Source organism: Mustela putorius, unplaced genomic scaffold (genome assembly GCF_011764305.1).
Source record: "Mustela putorius furo isolate JIRA1106 unplaced genomic scaffold, ASM1176430v1.1 tig00000460_pilon_pilon_pilon, whole genome shotgun sequence".
NCBI lineage: Eukaryota > Metazoa > Chordata > Mammalia > Carnivora > Mustelidae > Mustela > Mustela putorius.
This window is the reverse complement of record NW_025421389.1, coordinates 3518434-3544427: the sequence shown is the minus strand read 5'-3', so window position 1 is coordinate 3544427 and position 25994 is coordinate 3518434. Positions and strand designations below refer to the sequence as shown.

Genomic DNA, 25994 nt, shown 5'->3' with positions numbered 1-25994 from the left:
TAATAAAGTTAAAAGCAGAGATGAAGATTAAATAAGATACTATATGGAGACTCTAAAATATCAGGTTTCGTATCCTAACAAGTTGGATGACCCTAAGCAGAACTTAACTCTGTGTCCAAATAATGTAACTCAAGTCTACTTGATTACAAGATTTATTCTTAGGGAAGAAAAATGATAATCACATGACAATAAGGACAAATTATTTTTAAATTAGTTACAATCCTTCCATTTTTAGCACTGAAACTATCTTTTTCCATTTTGCCAATCTCCTTTTGATCAGTTATTCATAACAAATTAGAATATGACAATAACATATTGCAAAGTGAAACTTCACATCTTATAAAATTATGGATTTCATGAAGTTAATAAAGGCAAATTTGGAAAATGGCTCCATTCATTAGAACTTGGTTACTAGGGGCACCTGGGTGGCTCAGTGGGTTAAAGCCTCTGCCTTCGGCTCAGGTCATGATCTCAGGTTCCTGGGATCGAGCCCTGCATCGGGCTCTCTGTTCAGCAGGGAGACTGCTTCCTTCTCTCTCTCTGCCTGCCTCTCTGCCTACTTGTGACCTCTGTCTGTCAAATAAATAAATAAAATCTTAAAAAAAAAAAAAAAAGAACTTGGTTACTAATAAATGAAGCTCTGATGAATGGACCAGAAACTGCAAGAATATGGGTCAAAACATATAGTGATTTGAAATAAAATAATTAAGAGAGGTCTTGAGAAAATTGTTGAACACCTCAAATATTTTGAAACAATTACTTTTTAATAATTACTTTTCATGATCTTGGAAAAAGAGTGCCCAAAACACTTCTTGAGTAATTGCAGTTATTACAAAATTTTAAAGTTATGATACAGATTTTATAATGTAAAATATATTTTATAAGAAAAAATAACCAAAATATTTTATTTTCACCTTTGTTAAATTTTTGTTCCCATTTTATATAAATTGGCTCTAAGGGAATAATTTCTGGTACCAACTGTCCTAAGATAAAGAGGCCACCTGAAGATAGCAAGATGCCTGGTGCTCTTTTACTTTATTGTCAAACTTCATTTCTCCTTTCAGTGATCTCTTTTCCATCTTAAACCCTCATATTAACATTTCCTAGTGCCATTTATTCTAAGTTGCCTTTTGTCAGTTTGATGTCAACTAATCCCTCACAACTGGTGATTAATGTTAGCAGATAATGACTTAAGATGTCACTTCTCTCACAGAATTTGCATTTTAAAGAGTATTCTTTAAGACTGATCTTCAGGACAAAATTGAATTTAATATTCTCTATCCACCAAGCATTGGGCTAATTGCTTTACATACACTATCCCTTAATTTTCTCAACAATCCTGTGAGGTAGTTTTATTATTCCTTCCTTACAGTAAGATAAGGCTTCATTTGGGGTGTCTGGGTAGCTTACTTGGTTAAGTGTCTGACTCTTGGGTCCTGAGATCAAGCCTTGCATTGGGCTCTGTGTTCAGTCCAGAGTCTGCTTGAGATTCTCTCTCCTTCTCCCTTTGCCTCCTGTCCCTCCCCCTTTTTCTTGCTCCCTAAAATAAGTAAGTAAATAAAATCTATAATAAAAAAAAATAAGACTTCATTTAACAACAAAAAAAGCCAATAGTAAATATCAGAACTTGGATGGGAATCCCTGGCTGTCTAAGTCTAAATCCCAAATGAAATAGTATGGTTAGTATACTATTTGGAAGCAGACATTATCTAGTATTTCTTCATCACACTGTATAAAGGGGCATCTATTTGAACTCTCTGAATTTATTTATGCAACATTTGATTCCATAATGGATTTGAGGCTGGTGAACCTACGGTTTTAAATTAGGGTGAGGTAAAAATATATTCAACCTAGAGAAAACAAAAATCCTTTCTTTTTTTCTTTAATAGAAAAATGTCTTAGCTGAAATGTTAACAGGTTTGACAGAAGAACTGAAGGGTTCTTTATCTCTATCCTAACCAATACTTCAGGCCCATGGGAATTGAGGGGTTCCTAAGGTTTAGCATCTGTGGACAGGATCTGGGCCCTTAGTCCTTCAGTGTCTATTGCTGTGTGAGCATTTTCCCAAATTGAATAAGTTATGTTACATAGAGCTTACAATCAGAAAATGTTAAAGGGACAACCAAGTACAGTATGCTCCCGTGTTTGCTGCATGCTCAGACATAGGGTTTTCTATAGCTCATTTACTTTCTAAATGCAGCTATATTCTCTGATGACTCAAAACACATAGTATGCAGAAATGAAATACTTTTAGTCTGTAAATCTTTACATAATACCTTAATACACTTTCCTTGATGCTTCCTATGTAATCAATTATTATGGTTTTATTCTCCTTTACTTTGAGACCCAGTTCAGCATTAGTATTTCCCACGAGTGGCATGTGATTGAAGGAGTAGAGGTAGAGGGACATGGAGAACATGTTTGAGAGAACTGAACCTGTGTCCATGGTTTTAAATTTTGAGAAAGTCAGATATATCAATGATTGGGGATGTGTTTTGCCTGGGACTCCATCCCACATAACTTTACAAAATCACCAAGGCAAAATGATACTAGGCTAGTAGAATTGAGAATAAGCTAGGGGTCTAGGCAGCAGAAATTGAAAAACTTTTTTTCTTACATTTCATGCTTTACCTCTGGCTATAAGTGACTTTATGTACTCTAGTGTTTATCCTTTTGAATGTAAAGACCATTGGGACAAGGTTTATAAATTTTATGCTCTTTTTATACTTTGTCTCAGGATTTATTAGAAGTCTCTGAAAATAATAGAGATGCCAAATAAAGATTCTGGCTATCTTTTCTTGAGGATAAATTCCTCTTTTTCACAACCATAGAGCTCCTAGTGTTCCTGGGCATCTAGAAGATGCACTAAACTTTGAAGTGTCTAGATCTTGTATGTTTGAGAACCATAACAATATAATCCTTAAATAGTCAATAATTCTTTTGCATCTAAGCAGTTAATCCTTAAAAAAAGTTGGAGCTAAAAAATGTAAACTGTAGATGTTAACAATTTTAATGTAGATCTGAGATCTGCTTAAAGTTTAACACACAAATGCACAAATTCTGCCAGTAATTGACAGCTATATAAACTGGTTGGTATCATAAAAACAAAACAAGTGGTTTTCTTTTTTTACACAGGAAGAATAATATATAATGTTCACATTATAAACAGTCTCCCTGAGAGAACCCAAACAATCTTTTGATTGCTCCTTAGATTACTATTCTGATTATTATTAAAATTATAGTCTCCTGATTAGATCCATTTCTTAGACTTCAGATTCATATCCCATTTCTGTTGTATCATATATCCAGAACTCAACTAATCCTATTCTATCAAACCAACCTTCTTTTCTAGTTGATAGGAAATAGTTACAGAGCCACAAATTAAGTTCATATTTTTCTTCAAATTCCATTTGACTAATGAATGAATGGATCGATTAGTCACCAAGAGCAAAAATATTTAAGGTGATCAAAATGATTTTAAGTAGGGATATTAAGATTTAACGCATAATTGCTAAATAACACAAATAAAATATGTAATTTTGAAATGAGTAGAAGGGAAAAATACAATTAATTTCTACCCCTTTAACTAAAGAGATAGTGAGGTTGAAAATAGGGCAAATAAGTCATAGAAAAAGCAAGGTAACTAGTACAGAATAAGATGATAGAAACAGATACAAATAGGCTAAACTCATAAGTTAAAAGACAGTAAGCACTCAATAAACATTTGTTGAATGAAAACATTACTACAATTTTGATATAATACAATGAGCATTATTTTTGAGAGCTTGATAATTCCATGTTTAAAAAAAAAGTCTTATTTGTATTCAAGCTGTGAAAGTTTTAGTATAGCTTTAGCCAAAATGTATTTTATATGGTATGACATGTATCAAAGATTGAAATCCTGGCTCCATCATTTACTAAGTATAAGAGCTTAAGTAGGGGTGCCTGGGTGGGTTAAAGCCTCTGCCTTCAGCTTAGGTCAAGATCCCAGGGTTCTGGGATTGAGCCCTGCACCAGGCTTTCTGCTCAACAGGGAGCCAGCTTCCCCCTCTCTCTCTGCCTGCCTCTTTGCCTACTTGTGATATCTGTCTGTCAAATAAATAAATAAAATCTTTTAAAAAAAAGCTTAAGTATTTCACTTAGTCTTTCTGAAGCTTAGATTTATCATCAGTACAACAAGAATGACAATAATCTCCAACTCAGATGCTTTGCAAGGATTACATATTATAGTAAATATGAAAATATAATTGTATTGTAGAGTAGTAGACATGTATTTTTTACTAAAGCCTAATACTTCATATAAGAACTTAAAGTCCCATTTCAGTGTAAGTTTCTGAGATAACTTAATGCACATAACATGAAGAAACCATATTTAAAGTATTAATTACTGTTTTATTTAATTAAAAGTATCTATGGAGATAACCTCTAAGCCATAAAATAAGTCTGTGTTTGGTTATAGATTTTATGAGGCTTATTTCATTTTCATCCTTTTATTCTACAATATAACCCTGATTTTCAAAATTACTAAACTATCAGAGATTTTTCATCTTGTTTGTTTTTTTTTTTTTTTCTGGCAACCAAAATCATCTTGCCTAGAAAAAAGATATTTCCTAATTGATGAATAACTATGTCAGTATCCAGTCAAGTTGTTTTCATTTACAGATACTACCAACAGGAGTTAAAAATTGTTCTCTTGGAAATTAAACAGGGTTATTTTGCAAAAAAGTCAAACCTAGCTTTCACTTTTATTCACACAGAAATGTGCATTGTACATCCATTTGAAGTAATGAGAAAATGGATCTTTGGACTATTTCTGAATAGTACTTAATCTTCTGTGATATATAATTGTTTATAGTTTTATGTAGTACTGAATTATAGAAGTTGCTATACTTTGAAATAGTAATATTTGAATCAAATGAGATATTAGGTGGCCCAAATATCTGTAATAAATATGGGTTGTGATAAACTAATATCAGGAGGCTGATAGGAATGTCTAAAGCCCTGCAAAGTTTAGCTAATAGACTCAGCACATTTATTCAGTTATTTTAGATGAGTTTAATAAGTATCTACTGTTAAGGTGTATTAAATTTTGTACCCTTAAAGAACATATAATCTACTATGGCAAAAAAAAATTAGTAAACTTTTACTTCCAACACATATTTCACTTAATAAAATTCTGATAAAATTGTTGGGAGATAAGATGACAGAGTAGTAGGAGGACCCTGGGCTTGACTCATCTCTTGAACACAGCTGGGTAACTATCAAGGCATTTTGAATACCCAATAAATCAATCTGAGAATTAACAGAACAAAGTGCACAAAAGGAAGCATTTTCCTAAAGACACTGACTGGGGAAACAAGAAGAGTTGATTTTTGTGAGATTTTTACAACAAGCAGGGCTCAAACACTAGAATTTTAGAGGTCTGAGTTGTGGCTTGTATGGAGCAGATGGGTGCTGCACTGCTCCTGTGGAGAAGGAGGGAAGATAGCTTAGTAGTTGATAGGATGATCTGGGGATCCCCTAGGATGCACTGGGAGAAATAGTTCCCCCTTCTTGGAGTGCATCTGGTAGAGACAACATTGCCTTTCCAGGGACAAAAGAGCTGGCAGGAACCATTACCATTTCCTGCCCCTCAGTATGGGTGCAGAGACACCTGAATAAGGGCAGCTGAAGTAGACACTGGCTTTTTGCTCAGTGATAGTCCAAAATCCACCCCTTCTGTGACTGCCCTCCTGGGACAAACCTGTGTCTGTCCTGGCATGGCAAGATCCTCCTCCAGAAGACCAGCATGGGTCCCCACCAAGTCAGGTCCCTAACATTTGGGTTTTAAAATAGCCAACATGCCTAGGATAGAACACAGGTGCACTGCACTGCCAGGTGGTCAGAGAACCTAGATAAAGTCATGGTAAAGACAATATCTGAGGGAAGCCTGGGACACACATATTGTTCACTTTTCTTAGAGGTTTCCTGGACAGTGGTGGGTACAAACTCTTCTCTCTGAGATAAAGGAGGGGGCTGGCACAAGTTCTCTCCCCTGTCCCTCACCATAAGCTGGCTTCTGTGAGCAGTACAGCGTCAACACTGATGGCCTAAACCCCTTACAACAAGACCTGTACCCTTTGCACTCTGCAGGTGCTGCTTTTCTGGGGCAGGTGTGCCTAAGAATCAGAGCAGCAGGCCTCTCACACAGAAGACCAACAGAAACTCCCACCACATGCATCATATCTACCGACCATAGAGTTCTGCAAAGTTTTGGTTCTAGTGGAAAGAGTAGTGGGTCTTTTTCAGCAAGCAGATCAGAGCACATCTGGTTAAAACACTCCCCACTGCAGGTAAAGAGAAACTCTGCAGAAGACTGACCTAAGAGAAAGAGCAGACAAAGCACAACAGCAGAGAACACACAGCATACTCCAGAGAAACTTCCTGAAGCGCCAGACGCGGAACAATATATGTACTCTACTTTATAAAGCCATTACTCTCAGGAGCATGAAATGCAACAAGTTTTCCTAACACACAGGAGAGACAGACCTAGCAACATGCCAAGATGGAGGAATTCACCCCAAAAGAAAGAACAAGTAAAGGTCATAGCTAGGGATCTATCAAAACAAATATAAGTAATATGCTTGATCCAGAATTTAAAGCAATAATCATAAGGATACTAACTGGTATTGAGAAAAGCATAGAAGACACTAGGGAGTCCCTTACCACAGAGATAAAAACAAACAAACAAACAAACCTAAGAAGTAGTCAGGCTAAAATAAAACATGTTATGACCAAGATATGAAACTGACTAGATGTAATGACTATAAGGATGGAAAAGACAGATAAATGCATAGGTGATATAGAATATAAAATTATGGGAAAAAATGAAGCTGAAAGGAGAGGGAAAGAAACATAATGGATCACAAATGTAGACTTAGGATACTCAGCAACTCCATAAAGTACAATGAAATTCATGTCATTTGAGTCCCAGAGACTCTGAGAAAAAGGGGAAGAAGGTTTACTGGAGAAAATTATAGCCAAAACTTTCCTAGTCTGAGGAAAGATACAGACATTCGGATCCAGAAGGCACAGAGAACTCCCATTAAAATCAACAGAAGCAGATCAACACAAAGACTTAGTGTAGTCAAATTTGCAAAACTTAGAGATAAAGAAAAAAATCCTAAAAGCAACAAGAGAAAAGAAATCCCTAGCTTACAAGAGAAGACCCATAAAGCTAGCTGTAGTTCTCTCCACAGAAACTTGGCAGGTCAGAAGAGTATGGCATGATATATTCAGAGTGCTGAATGGGAAACATCTGCAGCCAAGATTACTCTATCCAGCAAGGCCATCATTCAGAGTATAAAGAGAGATAAAGAATGTCCAAGACAAACAAAAACTAAAGGAGTTTGTGACCATTAAACCAGCCCTGCAAGAAATATCAAAGGGGACTCTTTGGGATAGAAATCCAAAAGTGAAAAGACTAGAAAGGAACAGAGAAAACTTCCAGAAATAATGACTTAACAAGTATTACAATGGCAGGGGTGTCTGGGTGGCTCAGTTGGTTAACTGGTTAACTGTCTATATATAAATATATGGAAACAAAAGAAAATGAAAACACATTGGTTCAAAATCATTGGGATACAGCAAAAGCAATCATAAGAGGGAGGTATTTAAACAATACAGTTCTACTTCAAGAAGCAATACAAATCTCAAATATGCAACCTAATCTTACACCTAAAGGAACAAGAAAGAGAACAAAAAATGAAGCCTAAAGCAAGTAAAGGAGGAAAAATAAAAAGATTAGAGCAGAAATAAATTATATAGGAACAGAAAAACAAACAAACAAAAACAATAAATCAATGAAACGAGGAGCTGATTCTTTGAAAGAATTAATTGATAGCCCACTAGACAGAATTATCAAAAAGAAAAGAGAAAGGATCCAAATAAAACTACAAAAGAAAAAGGAGAAATCACCACAGACATACAATGATTAAAAGAGAATATTATTAAAATTATATGCCGCCAAATTGGACAACCTGGAAGAAATGAATATTTTCCTAGAAACATATAAACTAGCAAAACTGAAACAGGAAGAGAGAGAGAAGTTGAAAAGATTGATAACCAGCAGAGAAATTGAATCAATAATAAAAAATTCTCCCAATAAACAAAACTCCAGGGTCAAATGGCTTCACTGGGGAATTCTACCTAACATTTAGAGAAGAGTTAATATCTATTCTTCTCAAACAGTTCAAAAAAATAGAAATGGAAGGTAAACTTCCAAAACTCATTATATGAGGCCAGCATAATCTTGTTTCAAAACCGGACGAAGACCACGCTAGAAAAAAGAGAGCTGCAAGCCAATGTCCCTAATGAACATGGATGCAAAACTTCTCAGTAAAATACTAGCAAATCGAATCTAACTGTACATTAAAAGAATCATTCACCAGGGCCAAATGGGATTCATTCATGGCTTTCAAGGGTAGTTGAATATTTGCAACTCAATCAATGTGACACACCACATTAATTAAAGAAAGCATAAATACCGTAAGACCTCTCAATAGATGCAGAAAATGTATTAAATAAAGTACAGCATCCATTTGATAAAAGCCCTCCACAAAGTCTGGATAGAGGGAATATATTTCAACAACATAGAGGCCATTTATGAAAAACCCACAGCTAAAATAAGACTTGAAGGAGGAATAAATGAGAGCTTTTCCTTTAAAGTTAAGAAACAAGTTGAGAACAAGAACAAGTCTTCTTCCTTAAATTGTTATTTAACATGGTACTGGAAGTGCTAGCCTCAGCAATCAGACAACAATAACAACAACAAAAAAAAAAATAAAATATACTCATATTGGCAAGGAAGAAGTCAAACTTTCTTTCTTTCTTTCTTTCTTTTTTTTTTTTATTTCTCTCGGTCTCTGTCTGTCTCGGTCTCTCTTCCCTCCTCCCACCCCCATTTTCCTTCTCTTCCTGAATACCTCTTGGCTGGTTGTACTTTGTCAAGCTGACATGGAAGAGCCTGATGGCTCTTGGCATATTGTAGATGAATAAATACCAAGGATGAAAGAGAAGGCAAACTTTCATTATTTTTAGATGGCATGATACTATATGTGGAAATCTCCAAAGATTCCAACCAAAAAACTACTAGAACTGATACACAGATTCAGTAAAGTAGCAGGATACAAACTCAATGTACAGAAATCTGTTGCATTTCTATGCACCAATAATGAATCAGCAGAAAGAGAAATCAAGGAATCAATCCATTTACAACTGTACCAAAAACCATAAGATGCTTAGGAGTAAGCCTAACCAAAGAGATAAAAGATCTATACTCTGAAAACTAAAGAAATTGATGAGAATGCCAAGAAATGGAAAACATACCATGCTCCTAGATTGGAAGAAGCAACATTGTTAAAACATCTATACTACCCAAAGCAATCTATACATTTAATGCAATACTTACCTAAATATCACCAGCATTTTCCACAGAGCTAGAACAAATAATCCTAAAATTTATATGGAATCACAAAAGACCCAAATAGCCAAAGCAACCTTGAAAAAGAAGAGCAAACCTGGAGGCATCACAATTCCAGACTTCAAATTCTATTACAAAGCTGTAGTGATCAAGACAATATGGTACTGGCACAATAATAGATGTATACGTCAATAGAACATAACAGGAAACCCAGAAATGGACCCACACCTATATGGCCAATTAATCTTCAACAAAGCAAGAAAGTATATCCAATGGTTAAAAGACAGTCTTTTTTACAAATGGTGTTGGGAAAACTGGACAGCAACATGCAAAAGAATGAAATTAGACCACATTTTACACTATATACAAAAAATAAATTCAAAATGGATTAAAGACCAGGAAACAGGAAAGTGAGGCAGGAAACCATTAAAATTCTAGGGGAAAACACAGGCAGTAACCTCTTTGACATTAGCCTTAGAATCATCTTACTAGATGTGTCTCCTGAGGCAGAGAAACAAACACAAAAATATATATTTGGTACTTCATCAAGATAATACCTTCTTCTGCACAGTGAAGCAAGCAATCAACAAAAGTAAAAGGTAAACTTTGAAGTGGGGGAAGATATTTCCAAATGACAAATATGATAAAGGGTTATTATCTAAAATATATAAAGAACTTATAAAACTCAACATTCAAAAAACAAATAACCTTGTTATAAAATAGAAGACACAAAAGAGGTATTTTTTCTAAGAAGACATACAAATGTCTGACAGACACATGAAAAAATGCTCAACATCACTTGGCATCAGGGAAATGCAAATTAAAACCACAATGAGATATTACCTCACAATAGTTAGAATGGCTAAAATTAACGAAGTCAAGAAACAACAAATGTTGGCAAAGATGGGGAGAAAGGTACAGCTAGTCTTGAAAACAGTATGTAGGTTCTTCAAAAAGATAAAAATAGACCTATCCTCTGACTAGGTACTACTAGGTATTTATCCAAAGGATACAAACATAGAGATTCAAAAGAGCAATTAGGGCAGCAATGTCCATATTAGCCAATCTATGGAAAGAGCCCAGATGTCTATCAACAGAGGAATGGATAAAGATGTGGTGTACATACACAGTGGATTATTACTCAGCCACCAAAAAAGAAATCTTGCCATTTGCAATGAGGTGAATGGAGCTAGAGTGTGTTATGTTAAGTGAAATAAGTCTTTCAGAGAAAGAAAATTATCAAATGACTTCAGTCATATATGAAATTTAAGAAACGAAACAGATAAAATAGGGGTAAGGGAGGAAAAAAAATAAGAAAAAATCAGAAAGGGAGACAAATGACAAGGGACTCTTAACTATAAGAAACAAACTGAGAGTTGCTGGAGGGAAGGTGGGTGGGGGAAAGGTATAATTGGGTGATGGGCATTAAGGAGGGCACATGATGTAATGAGCATTGGGTGCATATGCAATGAATCACTAAACTCTACCTCTGAAGCTAATAATACCCTATATGTTCATTAATTGATTTTCAATTTAAAAAAAAAGAATCATTGTATATTGGAATGGAATTAAGGGGATACTACTCAGCCATAAAAGAGAATGAACCCTTGTCATTTGCAATGACATGGTTGGAACTACAATGTAAAATAATTCAGTCAGAGAAAGATTTCACTCATATGTGGAATCTAAAAAAGAAATAGGTGAACATAGGAAAAAAAAAAAAAACAGACAAACCATGAATAGACTCTTAGCTATAGATCTGAGGTTTGCTGGAGGGGAGGTAAGGGATGAGCTATATGGGTGATGGAGATTAAGGAGGGCATATGTTGTGGTGAGCCCTGGGTGTTTTATGTAAGTGATGAATCACTAAGTTCTACTCCTGAAATGAATATTACACTATATGTTAACTGACTGGAATTTAAATAAAACCTTGAAATAAAAAATAAATTAAATTATGATAAAATAAAGTATTAAGATAATTATGATTTGAAATAAAAGTAAAAAAAAGAGTGAGGAACAAATTAGCATTAAGTATCAGTTAAGTAGGTATGATAAAAATGGTCTACATTACTATTTGGATGAGACAGAAATTTGGGTCTGAGATTTTATGTATCAGGTTATATACTCATTTCACAATATATGACCTTATTCCACCAAAAAGAAGGCTGTTGTTGAGATCATAATAGGCATCAGTTTACATACTCAAACTGTAAGCTTCTTTCATTGATTAAGCCCTGGCTTTTTCTTTCTACACTTAACCTTGCCTCTTCAGCAATAATTTTTTTACTTGACTTTCCTGAGACATTTTCAAAGTTCTTTTTTTTTTTTATAAAGATTTTATTTATTTATTTAACAGACAGAGATCACAAGTAGGCAGAGAGGCAGGCAGAGAGAGAGAAGGAAGCAGGCTCCCTGCTGAACAGAGAGCCCGATGTGGGGCTCGATCCCAGGACCCTGGAATCATGACCTGAGCTGAAGGCAGAGGGCTTAACCCACTGAGCCACCCCGGCGCCCCCAGAGTTCTTTTAATTGACCAAGTAAGGCACTAGAATTAAATCACTATTTCTCAGTATGATTGTACTTTCAATTAATAATTCCAATCCTTTAGATTTCAGTTTGTTCCTTTGGCAAAAATACAAGATATCACATTTTATTATTCTCTATTAATAATGAGAATCACATTTATTTATATACTTTATAATTATGTTCATTCACAACATCATTATGAGAAAAAAAAAGTCAGTGATAAGAAAAGATCTCTTACTACATGGTGAGGGCCCTTCAAGCCACCATGAGACCTTTGGCTTTGATTCAGAATGAGACAGTGTAATAGTTAGCTTAGGGGGCCATAACAAAATGCCATAGACTGGGTGACTTGAACATAAATTTATTTTCCCACAGTACTGGAGGCTAGAACTGTGAGTTCAGGGTGCCAGAGTATTTGGCTTTGGTGAGAATTCTCTTTCTGACTTGTACACACTGCTTTTGTACTATAATCTTATACGAGGAAGAGAGAGCAAGTTCTCTAGTGTCTCTGCTCATAAGGACACTAAACCTATACTGAGAGCCATACCCTCATGACCTTATCTAAATTTAATTACCCTCCAAAGGCCGGTCTCAGAATACTGTCACACAACATATGAATTTTGGGGTAACTCAATTAGTCAGCAGATGGGGAATTTTTGGAGTGTCTTGTACAGAGGGGACGTAAAATGACAACTTCATCAAGATCAAAAGCTTTTGCACAGCAAAGGAAACAGTTAACAAAATCAAAAGACAACTGACAGAATGGGAGAAGATATTTGCAAATGACATATCAGATAAAGGACTAGTGTCCAAAATTCATTTTAAACAATGACTCTGGTTATTAAGTTAAGAATAGGTTTTTAAAAAAGATAAAATTTTAAAAGGGAAATTAGTTAAGAAACTATTGTGAATAATCCAGGTAGGAGATGATGGTGGTTCATTCTGGAAAGCTATAGTAAGAAACAGAGAGAAATGGTCAGATTTTAGATAAAGCTTTGAGTAGGACCAATAAAATTGTTGATGGTTTATATGTGGGGTGTCAGGAAGTGAGAAGTTAAAAATGACTCTAAGTCCTGATGGATAGTAAGAGATGGATTGCCTTTGAATGAGTTGGAAAAGACTGTAGGTGGAGCAGATTTAGGGAAGATATAACGAGAAGTGTAGTTTTAGACATGGTTAGGTTTATTAATACCTATTAGGTATTCTGATTGGAAATGTTGAATAGGTAAATGAATATACAAGCCAGAGTTCTAATTGGAGATATATGTTTTGGAGATATATGTTTTCAGTATTTAAAAGCTAAGCAAGAAAAGCATTTTATGGAGGATGAACTGACCAACAACTTGAAGACTGAAAACATTCCAAATGCCCATCAGCTGAGTAATGGATAAACAGAATAGGGTGTATCTGTGCAATGGAATGCTATTCAACAATATAAACTAACAAACTACTGATACTTGTCTTAATATGAATGAAACTTAGAAACACTAGGCTAAGTATAAGAAACCAAACTCTCTCTCTCTCACCACATATATATATATATACACACACAGACTGAACATTATATGATTTGATTCAGTGAAAATGAACTTTCTAAAAAAGTAGATCAATGGGGATATTGGGTAGGAATACCTTTGTGAAATGATGGAAGTGTTGTAACACAAGATTTTGATAATGGTAGCGCAACTGTATAAATTTATTAAAATTCAGTGAACTATACTTAAAATGAGTGAGTTTCCTGGGATATTAATTGTACTTTAATAAATCTACTTTTAAAAAGAGAGAGACAGAAAGAGAAAAAGGGACAGACAGTGAGAAAGAGAGGCAGAATCAAAGGAGTGGAATTAGATGAAGTATGGTAGACAAAGGTTTTGAAGAGTCTTGCAGTGAAAAGGAGCAGAAAAATGAGGTAGTAGGTGAGAGATGACATCAGTAAAGAGAGCTTTGCTTTGTTTTGTTTTCAGGTGAAGGAAGAGACAGTATAGTTGATGCTGTTGGGAATGATCAAGAAGAGACTAAACAATCAATCTATGGAGAAGATGTAGATCATCTTCACTAAAGAGATTTCTTAGAGTAGACAGAAAAAGGATGAACTACAGGGCACAAGTTAAGGGATTGGTTGTAAAAGCACAAAAATGCATCTATACTAAAAAAGAGAAGGGGTGACACACGCAGCTCAGTTGGTTAAGCATTCAGTTCCTGATTTTAGCTCAGGTCATAATCTCTGGATTGTGAGAGGTAGTCCTCCCTGCCCAAGTCAGGTGCAGAGTCTGCTTAAGATTCTCTCTTTCCCTCTGCCTCTCCTTAGTCACCAGCATGTACTCTCTCTCTTTCTTAAAAAGGGGGGGGGTAGTATTTAGAATCTATCAGTACAGATGCTAATGAGTGTTTCATTTGGTGGTGAAGGCTGTAGATATTATCTCCTAATTGCCTTCCTTTCCCCAGTGGAGTAGGATGCATGGTTTTCAGCTGAGAGTAGGGATGACAGAAGAACTGAAGGAAGGGAAACATACTAAGATTTGACAGAATTACAGTAAGGAAACTAAACTTACTTTTTTTTTTTTTAAAATTTCTGATTAGGCACCTGGGTGGCTCAGTCATTAAGTGTCTGTCTTCAGCTCAGGTCATGATCCCAGCATCCTGGGATCAAGCCCCATGTCATGCTTTCTGCTGAGCAGGGAGCCTGTTTCTCCCTCTCCAGCCCCCACCCCCATGCTTGTGTTCCCTTTCTCGCTATCTCTGTTATAAAAAATAAAATCTTTAATTTTTTTTTTTGATCAGCATTAAAGTGCCCTTGAAATCCATAGTTTGGATTTTAGACTTAGATCAGTCTGCATAACTCTGATTCTTTTCTTTTACAGTTATATTAAATTGAATAGGATTGGACATGAAGTAGGCTGAAAGTTGGATCTACATTAGGATTAAAGTTTTGTCAACTTTTGAGTCAGTGTGATGAAGCATAAAAGGGTGAGAAAATTGAAACTCTATGCAAGAAAATGATAATCATTGAAAGAAAAAAGTGAGAATCAAAGGAGGGGAAATAGAGTGAGAAGAGGCTAGGATCAATGATTTGCAGATTTCAATGACATTAAAGGATTCCTGGAATCAGGGTACTGGAAGGAATGAGGTAGTAAATGCTAATCAGAGTATAAAAATGTGGTAATTGAGAGATTGTACATGTTGATAATAACAGATTAAGTGGCCCTGGTTGACTGTAAAATAAGAGCATCCCAATGGAGAAATAAAAGGAATGGAGAGGACGGGATATTGTAAAACCTCTATTGAAATTATCAAATATTAAGACTGGATAAGTATTGAAGAAATTGACAGTGACCCAGATGGTAAAATCTCAGGAAATGAAGATAATGAATTTGGAAAGTGTAAATGACTACAACAAGAAAGTGTGGAGTCTAATGCCTTGAAATTTAAAGACTGAGGGTTTGTAAGGAGGAAGAAGGGAGAACGGGTAATAAGGAGAAAGGATATCTGTCCTAATCTTACTCTGAATGGTACATACCAATTGGGAGAATAAATAGCCATGACTGTAAAGGGCAGTGGGGAAGCCAAATCTTCAGGGTATTTGCAAGTTTCAGTTGGAGAAAGAATATAAAAGGGATATTCATTAAAGAAACTTAAAGATAGGATTTGGCTGATCAGGAGAAAACTACTCATCTGGTAAGTGTTAGACATTTGTCTGGATGCTGAGTTACTCCTGTTGTTTTGACCATGCGTGTACCCCCTAAAACTCTGTGATGCTAACACTGATGTTTGAGTGCAACAGTTGACATAAAACCCCAAAATAAATACCTAGTAGAATACAACCTCTCCTACCATATTAATATCGTAATATTTCTTTTTAAATTTTAAAAATTTCTTTTCAATTTATTTCCTAAATAATCTCTACAACCAATGCAGGGCTTAAACTCAAAATACCGAGATCAAGAGTCACATACTCCACCAGCTGAGCCAGCCAGGTGCCCCAAGTGTATATATTCTTACAACATATACACAATAGCAACCATCTGGGATTACTCTTATTGATGTCAATCATCTATCATATTTTTATTTCATCAATTATTAATACATATTCTTATCTCTTGCTTATCATGTATGCAATTCATTATTGCTATTTTTCCCCAGTAGAAATCTCTGTAGTTTTCTTCGGCAATTGGACAACTTGTCTTTCTGTAATCTTGTTTTGCTTCCTGTATCATTGTCTCATATTTCCCTTTTCTGTACGTGTTCTCACAGTCTTGTGATACAGATTATGTTTCAAAAAATCTTGCTTTTGTGTTAACTCCTGTAGGTCTGATGGTGAACACTTTCATTCTTTATAGAGCAGGTTCCTTTGTCCTTCTCCTCTTCCTTCCTCTCTTTTATCTTTAACTATTACTCATCTAATACTGATCCTTAAATGAAATCTAATAACCCAACAGTAGACATAGCATATACTGATGCTACATGATTCACTTAAACCTACTAAAATTTTCTGTCTTATCCATAGGAAAAAAGTTACAATACATGCTTCCTTGAAAGTATCTAAGTCTAGAATCACAAGCAGGTAACACTAAATATGTTTACTGTAAAAGTCTCCAAACTACTCACAGAAGAGTGGACTGAATTGATATATAAGAATTAAGTGGGAGAAAACTCAAAAATTGATTCAAATTAGTATTTGACTTTAAAACAAAATGTTTTTTAAAAAATATTTTCTTATTGAAATATAATTTACTTTTCCTTCAATCAAAAAACATTAGGAAGGGGTCATATAAAGATGAGAAATTTTAAAAAAATTGATTGAGGTCCTATCATAATTTATGATAAGAATTATCTATGGTAGAACAAAGTTAGTCCCCATTACTACACTGATAATTACAATCTAGAAATATGTATGATTTTCACACTAAACAAAGAAGAAAAATTAACTGAAATGCCAGGACCCTGAATTCAGTTTCCTGTTAGTGGTAAGGTCTTTCTTATTTCTCAGACAGACATTTGATTCTCTCTCCCTAATTGATACTGGCCACTCTTAAATTGTATTCTAGGAAAACTATACTGAGATACAAAGAGGTACTCATCTCAAATTATAGAACTTACAAAAAGTATAATTAGCTGGGTTGGCAAAGGGAATATAATTAATCTGAGCACAGTTTACTATTCTGTTTCTTCAAACCCCGTGAAGTACTTAACCTTTTAATATGACTTTTACAAATAAGAGCTCAGGTGGGCAAAAAGTAATACATATATTATAGTCTTGTTTGAAACTCAAAAAAAAAAAATTTTTAGCAGTTTTTTTTTTTTTCCCCCAGGGTGACAAACAACACTATAAACAATCCCGTTGCAAGCTTATCTTCTGAAACAAGATGCACATTGTTATTAACTCAACTCTGACATTCCAAATAATTTTGAAAAATGTTTACTCTCAGCTTATCACATCCCTTGTGCTCCAGGCAATGTATTCCTCGCTGGTGGCAGGCAGAGACATAACCATAACAATCAACAGTTAGAATGGCAATAAAACAATTTTATCATAGGAGTGCAGTCTTCTATCCAATGGTAGTTCGAATATATGACCTTTAATTACTCAGCTGGTACTCTGATACATTTTTTTTTAATGCACATTTCACCTGGAATGTTTCTTACTAAATACCTTGTCTAAAAGGATGAGCATATAGTAAACGAGATAGGCAGCAATATAGAATGGGATCCTACTGTACCTGGTGAATGAGGCGGAGGAGAGCACATCAGAACAACCCCCTGGCCTTCCCTCACAGAGACTGCACTTCTTGTCCGGCCACTAAAATTTCCCAGATCTGTCAATATAACACAGCATTTAGATGAAAGGCAAAAAAAAAAAAAAAAAAAAAAAAATCTTAAACAATGTCTACTTTTATAATTTGTACCTACTTTTCTCTCATTATGCAGTTTATTTTTGTTACACAGTGATATCAGAGCCTTAAAAATAAGTCTATATCATACACTTTTAATACCACAATTTTCAGATTATATGTATTACACACTCTTTTTTTCTATTTATAGTTCATATAAGTTGATGTATAGGAAGAAAATGGACAATACATTTATAACACATTCGATAGTCCTTTTATTTATTTGTAATATTTCCTACATACTGATTTTTCTACTACTAATAAGACCAAATCATGCATAGTGAGAAGAGAAATAGAAGTGGTTAGAGGTGTCTGGTATCCAACCTGGTGCCTCATTATGTCATGCTAGGAATGGTATGTAAAACCAATTGTGAATTTTCTAAATTAGAGAGACTTGTGTGCTCTAGCAAGTATGATGAGGATATAAAGTATTCTTTTTCTATAAATGTGAGTGAGAAAGTCATGTTATTTTCATTTTATAGAAACCTGGAATGGCTGGTATAAATTAATTACACTCATTCATCTTCATTACTCTGGGAATATCATAGTTATCAAAATACCCAACTATATGCATGAAGAATTATAGCATCGATTGGCGATCAACTCCCTTCTCTTAAATTATGTTGCATTTGCAAAATTTTAAAATATTTTTCGAAAAATAAAGTGACCTAAAAAATGAAGAATATTTGTATTTCTATTATTTTTATTAATCTAGTCATATCTCTGTATATATGGCCCTTTCCCCCTTCTTGGGCTAAGTTAATCAAAGATATGATTTTTAGAATAGTTTCCTAGGAATAGTAGGATTTCAATATTTTTATAAATAAACATTGTCCCAGAATTTTGTCTGTAAAATCGTGTTCCAGTAGTGCAAAATACTTCTTGAAGTTATTCTGTGTTTTCCTCCATTATTCACCAATTGTAAAAGAGTTCTTTTGGAAAATCCTCACTACTTCACATTAAAATAGTATGTTTTACAGTAATACAATGCAGATTTTCAAATTTAATGTTTGTTAATTGGACAAATGATGTGAAGGGTAAGCAGTAGAGAAAGTATACTGAAATTATATGAAAGAGAAATCACTAACTTTAATATCTTAAGAAGGATCCTATACTTTTTTTGAGATATCTGCCACAATTTAGTGATTTACTAAATGTACAATCAAACCTTTTAAAATGCATTCAAAATCATGAAGAAATACTAAACAGTGAAGGCATAATGCCAAATAATTAGGGAAGTATTCATTATTGATGAACGTCTTTAGAATTTTACACATAATTCTATGCTTCAGGATGCTGAGTGGCTCAGTTGGTTAAGTTCTACCTTCAACTCAGGTCCTGATCCAGGGTCCTGGGATCAAGTCCCATAAAAGTCTCCCTGCGGAAGCAGCCTGCTTCTCTCTCTGCTTCTGCCTCTCTCCCTCTCTTTGTCTCTCGTGAATAAATAAATAAAATTTTAAGAATTCTGTGTTTCATTGTCAATAGTTAAGCTTTTCACAAACTGGATAGATTAGAAAGAATTGCCCTAATTCTATTCTTTTCTTTTCTTTTTTTTCTTTCTTTTTCTTTTTAACAGTGGTTTGAAAACACACAATAACTTCTGTTGAAAATCAAGTTTTACTCATTTTCAAATATGTATGACTCACGGCATTAAATTCCTATGTATTGATTCTTAGGGATAGAAGCTGTCTTTTTCCATAAAAGATCTGAATTGAGAAAACAAGCATGGCAAGATATTTAATTTCCTTTGACTCTACACTTAGACACAGGAACCACACAGTAAAGCTGTAATGTCTCTTTAGGGGTTATATAGTTTTACTTTCCTTTTTTCATCATCACTGAATTTATAAACTCTGAAAGTCTATTTAGACATCAATGTATTATAACTGAGTTTCTTAAATGGTTTTTGAAAAATATATATGTATCTTCCAATATATTTACTACAAATTTATGTAATCCTTATTATGACATTTCAATCAACCTAGTATAGTAAACAGAATATTTTAATAGGGACGCCTGGGTGGTTCAGTGGGTTAAGCCTCTGCCTTCAGCTCAGGTCATGATCTCAGGGTCCTGGGATAGAGTGCTGCATCGGGCTCTCTGCTCAGCCTGGAGCCTGCTTCCCCCTCTCTCTCTGCATGCCTCTCTGCCTACTTGTGGTCACTCTGTCAAATAAATAAATAAAAATCTTTTAAAAAAGGAATATTTTAATAAAGAACAGTCCTAAATTAAGTTCTATATCTGAGACACTGAAGTACAGGCACACTATGAAATTAAACATGAAAAAGAAAGAAAATTATAGAATGATTATAAATTATAGAATAATTATGACCCAAATAGTGTTTTGAGACCACAATGACCTAAAAGTTGTAATTGTTTTATTGGATATCAGCTGTTAATGCGGGTACAGTTCAACATTTCCTCATGGAATTTTCTGTGTCATTATTTCCTAGGAAGTATAGCACTGGCGGAACAAAGATAAATGGATTTTTTTCAATCATGAATACATTTCTTTCTTTCATAAGACATATGGAGAAATACTAAAAAGAAGACTGAAATTTCATGGAGAGTATACTTTTCTCATTTAAATCCTTCCTCCTAGGGGGAAAAAAAAGGTGGAATATTATTACCTGTAATGTAAAAATGGTTCCTGTGTTAGGGAAGATTCTGGTTGATCTATGGCAGAATGATTTATGTAAAAATAAAAAAAAAATTATTGGTTAGAGTGAGGATGGCAATTGGGCAGAATAATGTTAATGAAAAAACAGCTGGTTATTTTTATCTCATTGTGAATAAAAATAAGTTACTTTTCTTTGAGAGCACTCACCAGAGAACTTACTTTGAGTGCTTATTACTTTATTTTAATAGGTTATGCATTGTATATATCAAGGAGATTAAAAAAAAACAAGAACTTTTATGGATGGAGCTTTGATTATTTTATTGACACATGATAAAAACATGTTGTTCTATTTTTGACCTGCAAGGGAAAAATGAGTAAAAAATAAAATCTTAGTAGTACAAGGACTCTAAAATTCAGGTTAAAGTCTTGAACTGAAATAAACCTTTTCTGAACTTGTAAAATAGCATGTGGACAAATAGACAAGTAATGGATTAGAGGAGAAAATTTGTGATCAAGAATCACAAAGCTCTAGGCCTTGTCTTTTCTCACTCTTTTCCCAGTTTCAGAAGCTCATGGAGAGTTTGATAGTGGAATTTTAACTAGAACCGCACAGCTTACAGAATTATTGTACCTATTCATCCTCAATGAACCATGCAAAGAAAAACAGGTATATAATAAATGATATGTTTGAGAACCTCACGTGACAGTTAGAATATAGATTTAGGATGTGTGATTTGAAGAATATTCAACAGATGTAAGAAAAATCATTTCATCCATTTATTAAATAAATATTTCATCAGTGAAAACCACACATTGAACACAATGTTAGATACTAGGGTTGCGGAGAAGATGCAAGGGATGGATGTAGATGTATGAACTAATCATATCTACTTGGACCAACTTTCCATAGACCCAGCTGAGAGGAATCTGTGCCACCAAATAGATGTATGAGCCAAAACTATTGTAGTTTCAGCTTGTCATAGCCATGTTTATGAGTTATTATACAGTACTTCATGATATTCTCCTGAATGTGAGCTACACATACACACACACATACAATTCATGTTTTTTCCTTCCCTTCTCTCCTTCTTTACTCCACCTGCTTACCTTTCCTCTTTCCTTCTTCCCTTTCTTCCTTGCATTATCCAACAAAGGATTTGAAACAGCTTACAGTTATAGTCATATACAGTTGCATATAATACAAACACAATACAAAAAGATCAAACAAGTGGTTTACAGATTCCAGGTGAGGATAAAATGGGTATAATATGAATCCTCTAGGTTAAGATGAGCCCTTAAGAATATATGTCATATATTTTTATAAATTATTAGAAGTTGACCATTAATTTTACCTTAAACTTAGAGGGCCAAAATAAAACTGGATACATTTCCAGTCTTGTTATTCATGGTATGGCAAGATAAAATTTTCCGATAACTCAGGGGAAGAATAATGTTACCAGATAGTAAGATCTGTAGAAGTAGTTCTCCTGAAAAACTTCATAAAGATCACACTGGGTGTTATAGTGGGTTGAACAAATTTGCAAACAAGTTAGGAAGGTTTTTCACCCATTAAGACAACTTAGGTAGATATTGTGCATCTTGCACTCATACATACATATGAAAACATTTAAAAAAAAACATTGCCTAGAAAGGTGAATTATTTGAAGGTGTGGGAGAGAGAAAGTACATGAGAAGTTTAGGACACTGATCTTATGATCTTAGGTTAAAGTACAATAGATTGGTTAGCTACTACAGAGAAATGAGGGAAAAGGATCAAGGCAACAGGATAAAATTTGTTTTAATTTTATTTAAATTAATTAACATATAGCGTATTGTTGTTTCAGAGGTAAAGTTCAGTAATTAATCATTTACATATAACAGTCAGTGCTCATTACATCACAAACCCTCCTTAATGCCATCACCCAATTATCCCTTCCCCTCACACACCTCCCCTTCCAGCAACCCTCAGTTTGTTTCTGATGGTCAAGAGTCTCTTACGGTTTTTCTCCCCCTCTGATTTCATCTTATTTTATTTTTCCCTTCCTATCCCTATGTTCATCTGTTTTGTTTCTTAAATTTCATATATGATAATTTGGATTATTGTTTTTTGGATGTTGAGATTTATAAGCTCTTTATAAATCTTGGTTACTAACCCTTTATCTAATAGGACATTTACAAATATCTTCTCTCATTCTGTCAATTGTCTTGATTTTGTCTTTTTTTTTTTTCCTCTGTAAAGACTTTTTATCTTGATGAAATCCTAATAGTTTATTTTGGCTTTTGTTTCCCTTGCCTTTGGAGACATGTCTAGCAAGAAGTTGTTGCTACTGAGGTCAAACATGTTGCTGCCTGTGTTCTCCTCTAGGAATTTGAAGGATTCCTTCTCACATTGAGGTCTTTACTCCATTTTGAGCATAAATTGTGTGCACAGTGTAATAAAATGGTCCAGTTTCATCCTTCTATTGTCTAATTTTCCCAATACCATTCAACCAGATAAATCTTAAATAATTAGGAATAAAGTGTTGAGGTTAATCTGCCTCCTGGGTTTTAATTTCCTAGTCTTAAATCTATTCTGATTAAGTCACAATGCTTAGTGTATGAGAGTTGTGTGTTTGAAAAAAGGAGTAGGAATCAGAGTGCTTATTTTAAATTGCACTTGGTTAGGGATGCCTGGGTGGCTCAGGCAGTTGAAAGTCTGACTCTTGATTTTGACTCAGGTCCTGTTCTCAGGGTCATGGGATCAAGCCCTGCATCAGGTTCCAAACTCGGCGTGGTTGGGATTCTCTCTCCCTGTCCTTCTCCCTCAACCCCTTGCTCACTCATTCGCTCTCTCTTTCTCTCTCAATTAAATAAACAATAAGTCTTTAAAATAAAATAAATTGCACTTGGTTATATATTCATCCTGTAGGTGGTGCCAGTAAGCTTTAGACTATCAGGCTTCACCACCAGTAAGCTTTAGACAGTCAATGCTTCAGGTATTCTTAGTTCTCTAACACTAAAGGTTTTGTGAATATAGTTTTTTAAGAGTTCTGAACTTCATGAAATTGAGTTTGATTTTTTACAAAAACTAAAACAATTGAAAAGGTCAAACACTTTAGACTAGATGCCAGAGACTTGAACTTTATTAATTACTAACATTAGGGTATCAGATTCTTATGTAAGATTATAATATTGAAGAACTAATATAGGTACTCTCTTTGTGGGGCATCATAGCTTTAACTTCTGTAATTTCTATAAAAATGGCCAAAAGATTTTCTAATATTAACTTTTTATATTTTGCCTCATTTGTAAAGTGATTGAATATTGAAGTCTTCTTTCATCACTTTTATTTCTTTGTTGCTGTTATCATTAGGATTATTCAGATCATTGTCATATTTTTGTGTCTCATATAAATATCCTGTAATAAAAATTGACCATATCTCATTCAGAAACTATCTTTGACATTCTAAAATAAGAAAGCGTAAATGAAATAATAATCACAGTATCTACTAGCATACATACTTTTTGCTAGGCATCTTGGAGATTAAATATTAATTTATCCATTTTGAGGATTACTAAACTTGTGAAGAGCAAATAAAAGCTTGACTAAGGTCTCACAGTTAATAACTAGTGAGTTGGCAATCAAAATCAATGTGTTTGTTTTATAAAATATATTAGCACAAAAGTAATTCAACATTTAAAAGTTAGACCAAGTTGATTTCAGGAATTTAGAAATAATCTACATGAGGATCACTTAAAAAGTCATTTTCTGACATATGAAGGACATATAGATGAAAAAATTATTGAACAATGGAAAAAATAATATTTACATTTATTTTGAGTGAGAATTAAATTAGCATTTTTCAATACATAGCTATTTGCCTGCATGTAAAATCTTCACTAAGACACTACAACAAATAGGATTCTTAACAGTTTTTAAAATAAAAATTTGATTTTTGAATGATTCCTTGACTGGAAGCCATAGATACATGAAGTTTTGTGGTGTTCTTTTGGTTAAGAGTGAACTCATAAGTCTGTGATCAGTTTGTAAGCACAGAAGGCAAGGGCTTATTATCCCTACTTATTGATGAGGACGTGGGCATTCACTAAGGTTAATTACAGCATTGTGTGGAACTAGCATGTTTCTAATCTAGAGTTATCCCAATACTCTTAATTTAGAATGTTTCAATTGATGTAATTATTTCTTCAAATATTTACCATACACCACATGAAAAAATAATTCCAGTGTTATTAGCATAGAGTGTTATATTAGTCTGAGGTGTAGAATATAGATATTGAGAAATTCTATACATTACTGAGGGCTCATCAAGATAAGTGTGTTCTTAATTCCCTTCACCCATTTCATACACCCCTCCCCATTCACCTTCCTTCTGGTTAAGAAATAAATAATTTTGATTCATTTATGTCTAAGTTCAAATTTTTTTCCTAACTCAGATCAGTCTTAATTTACTAACAGTCTCAGGAAATTAGAAGTCTGAGCACCGGAATATACATAATTTAATAACAATAACAACAACAACTACAACAATAATAATAATAAAACATGGATAGGGATTTTGAGTATTATAGACCCATAGAGAGAGCGCAAAGGTGTCATTTAGTAAAACCAGCAAGTCATTTAGTACATTAATTCCTAAAACTCATACATCTTTTGATTGTCTTTCAACCTTTTGGACCTAACATTTCTCTAGCTATTTTACAATTTATAATATTTTATTAGATTAATACTTCCTTCCCTACAACCACAACTTCTTACCCCTTTCTCTCTTCTTTTTACTCCCCTAGCACAGCTTCTACATAGGTTAAATTACATTACATACCTATTGTACTTTTGGCATGGGAATGTGGAGAAAATGGAGAAAAACATCAATAATGATGACTAAATTTGCTCTAAATTCATCCATAAACCTCAGGCAGCCCTTTGCACTACCTAATCCCAACACATTTGTGGATTCCATTACTCTCCATCCTCTAGACAATACTTTCACATCTCTCTTTCAAAATAACCTCCTGCCCTTTCCCCCACTTTTCCCCTCCTACTTCCTGGAGAAAACAGATGTTATTTAAAAAATCACTTATATATATTTCCCCTAGGGGCAAACTGGAATGTGTGTCCCAGATTCCCCTACAGTGAAGGACTTGTCCCAACTGTTGGGGGTCCTATTGGCAGTTTTTGGCTGTCAGCACCTTAAGGGGTTGCCTTTGCTACAGAAAATCAGCTCAACTAAGGTTATATCACTTCCTTGGGTAACACACAGCCAGCAACTTCTCAGTGAATGAATATAATGTTCTGATTACCTTGGTTCAACTTCAACAACCCTGAAAAGTCATTCTAGCTTTAATGATCCTCTTTGGTGTCAGGTGGGGTTTCCGTTAAACTTACATCACAGCTCCTTCTCCTTCCCAAATCTGCTCCTTCTTCCTCCCCTCCAGCGGATGAATTCAAAGGGCACTATTTAATAACCATTATCCATACTGTATTCCAATCACACTGAGCCAG

General features: G+C 34.4%; 1 protein-coding gene across 2 annotated transcripts in view; it reads right to left on the bottom strand.

Moving 5' to 3' along the window:
* CNTN5 (contactin 5) overlaps positions 1-25994 on the bottom strand; it is a 1359165-nt gene that overhangs the window by 434642 nt on the left and 898529 nt on the right. For both annotated transcript variants that reach the window (XM_045080322.1, XM_045080321.1), the window contains one exon: positions 17704-17799. In XM_045080322.1, coding sequence (XP_044936257.1) covers positions 17704-17799 — 96 coding nt within the window. The remainder of the gene's footprint in view (positions 1-17703; positions 17800-25994) is intronic.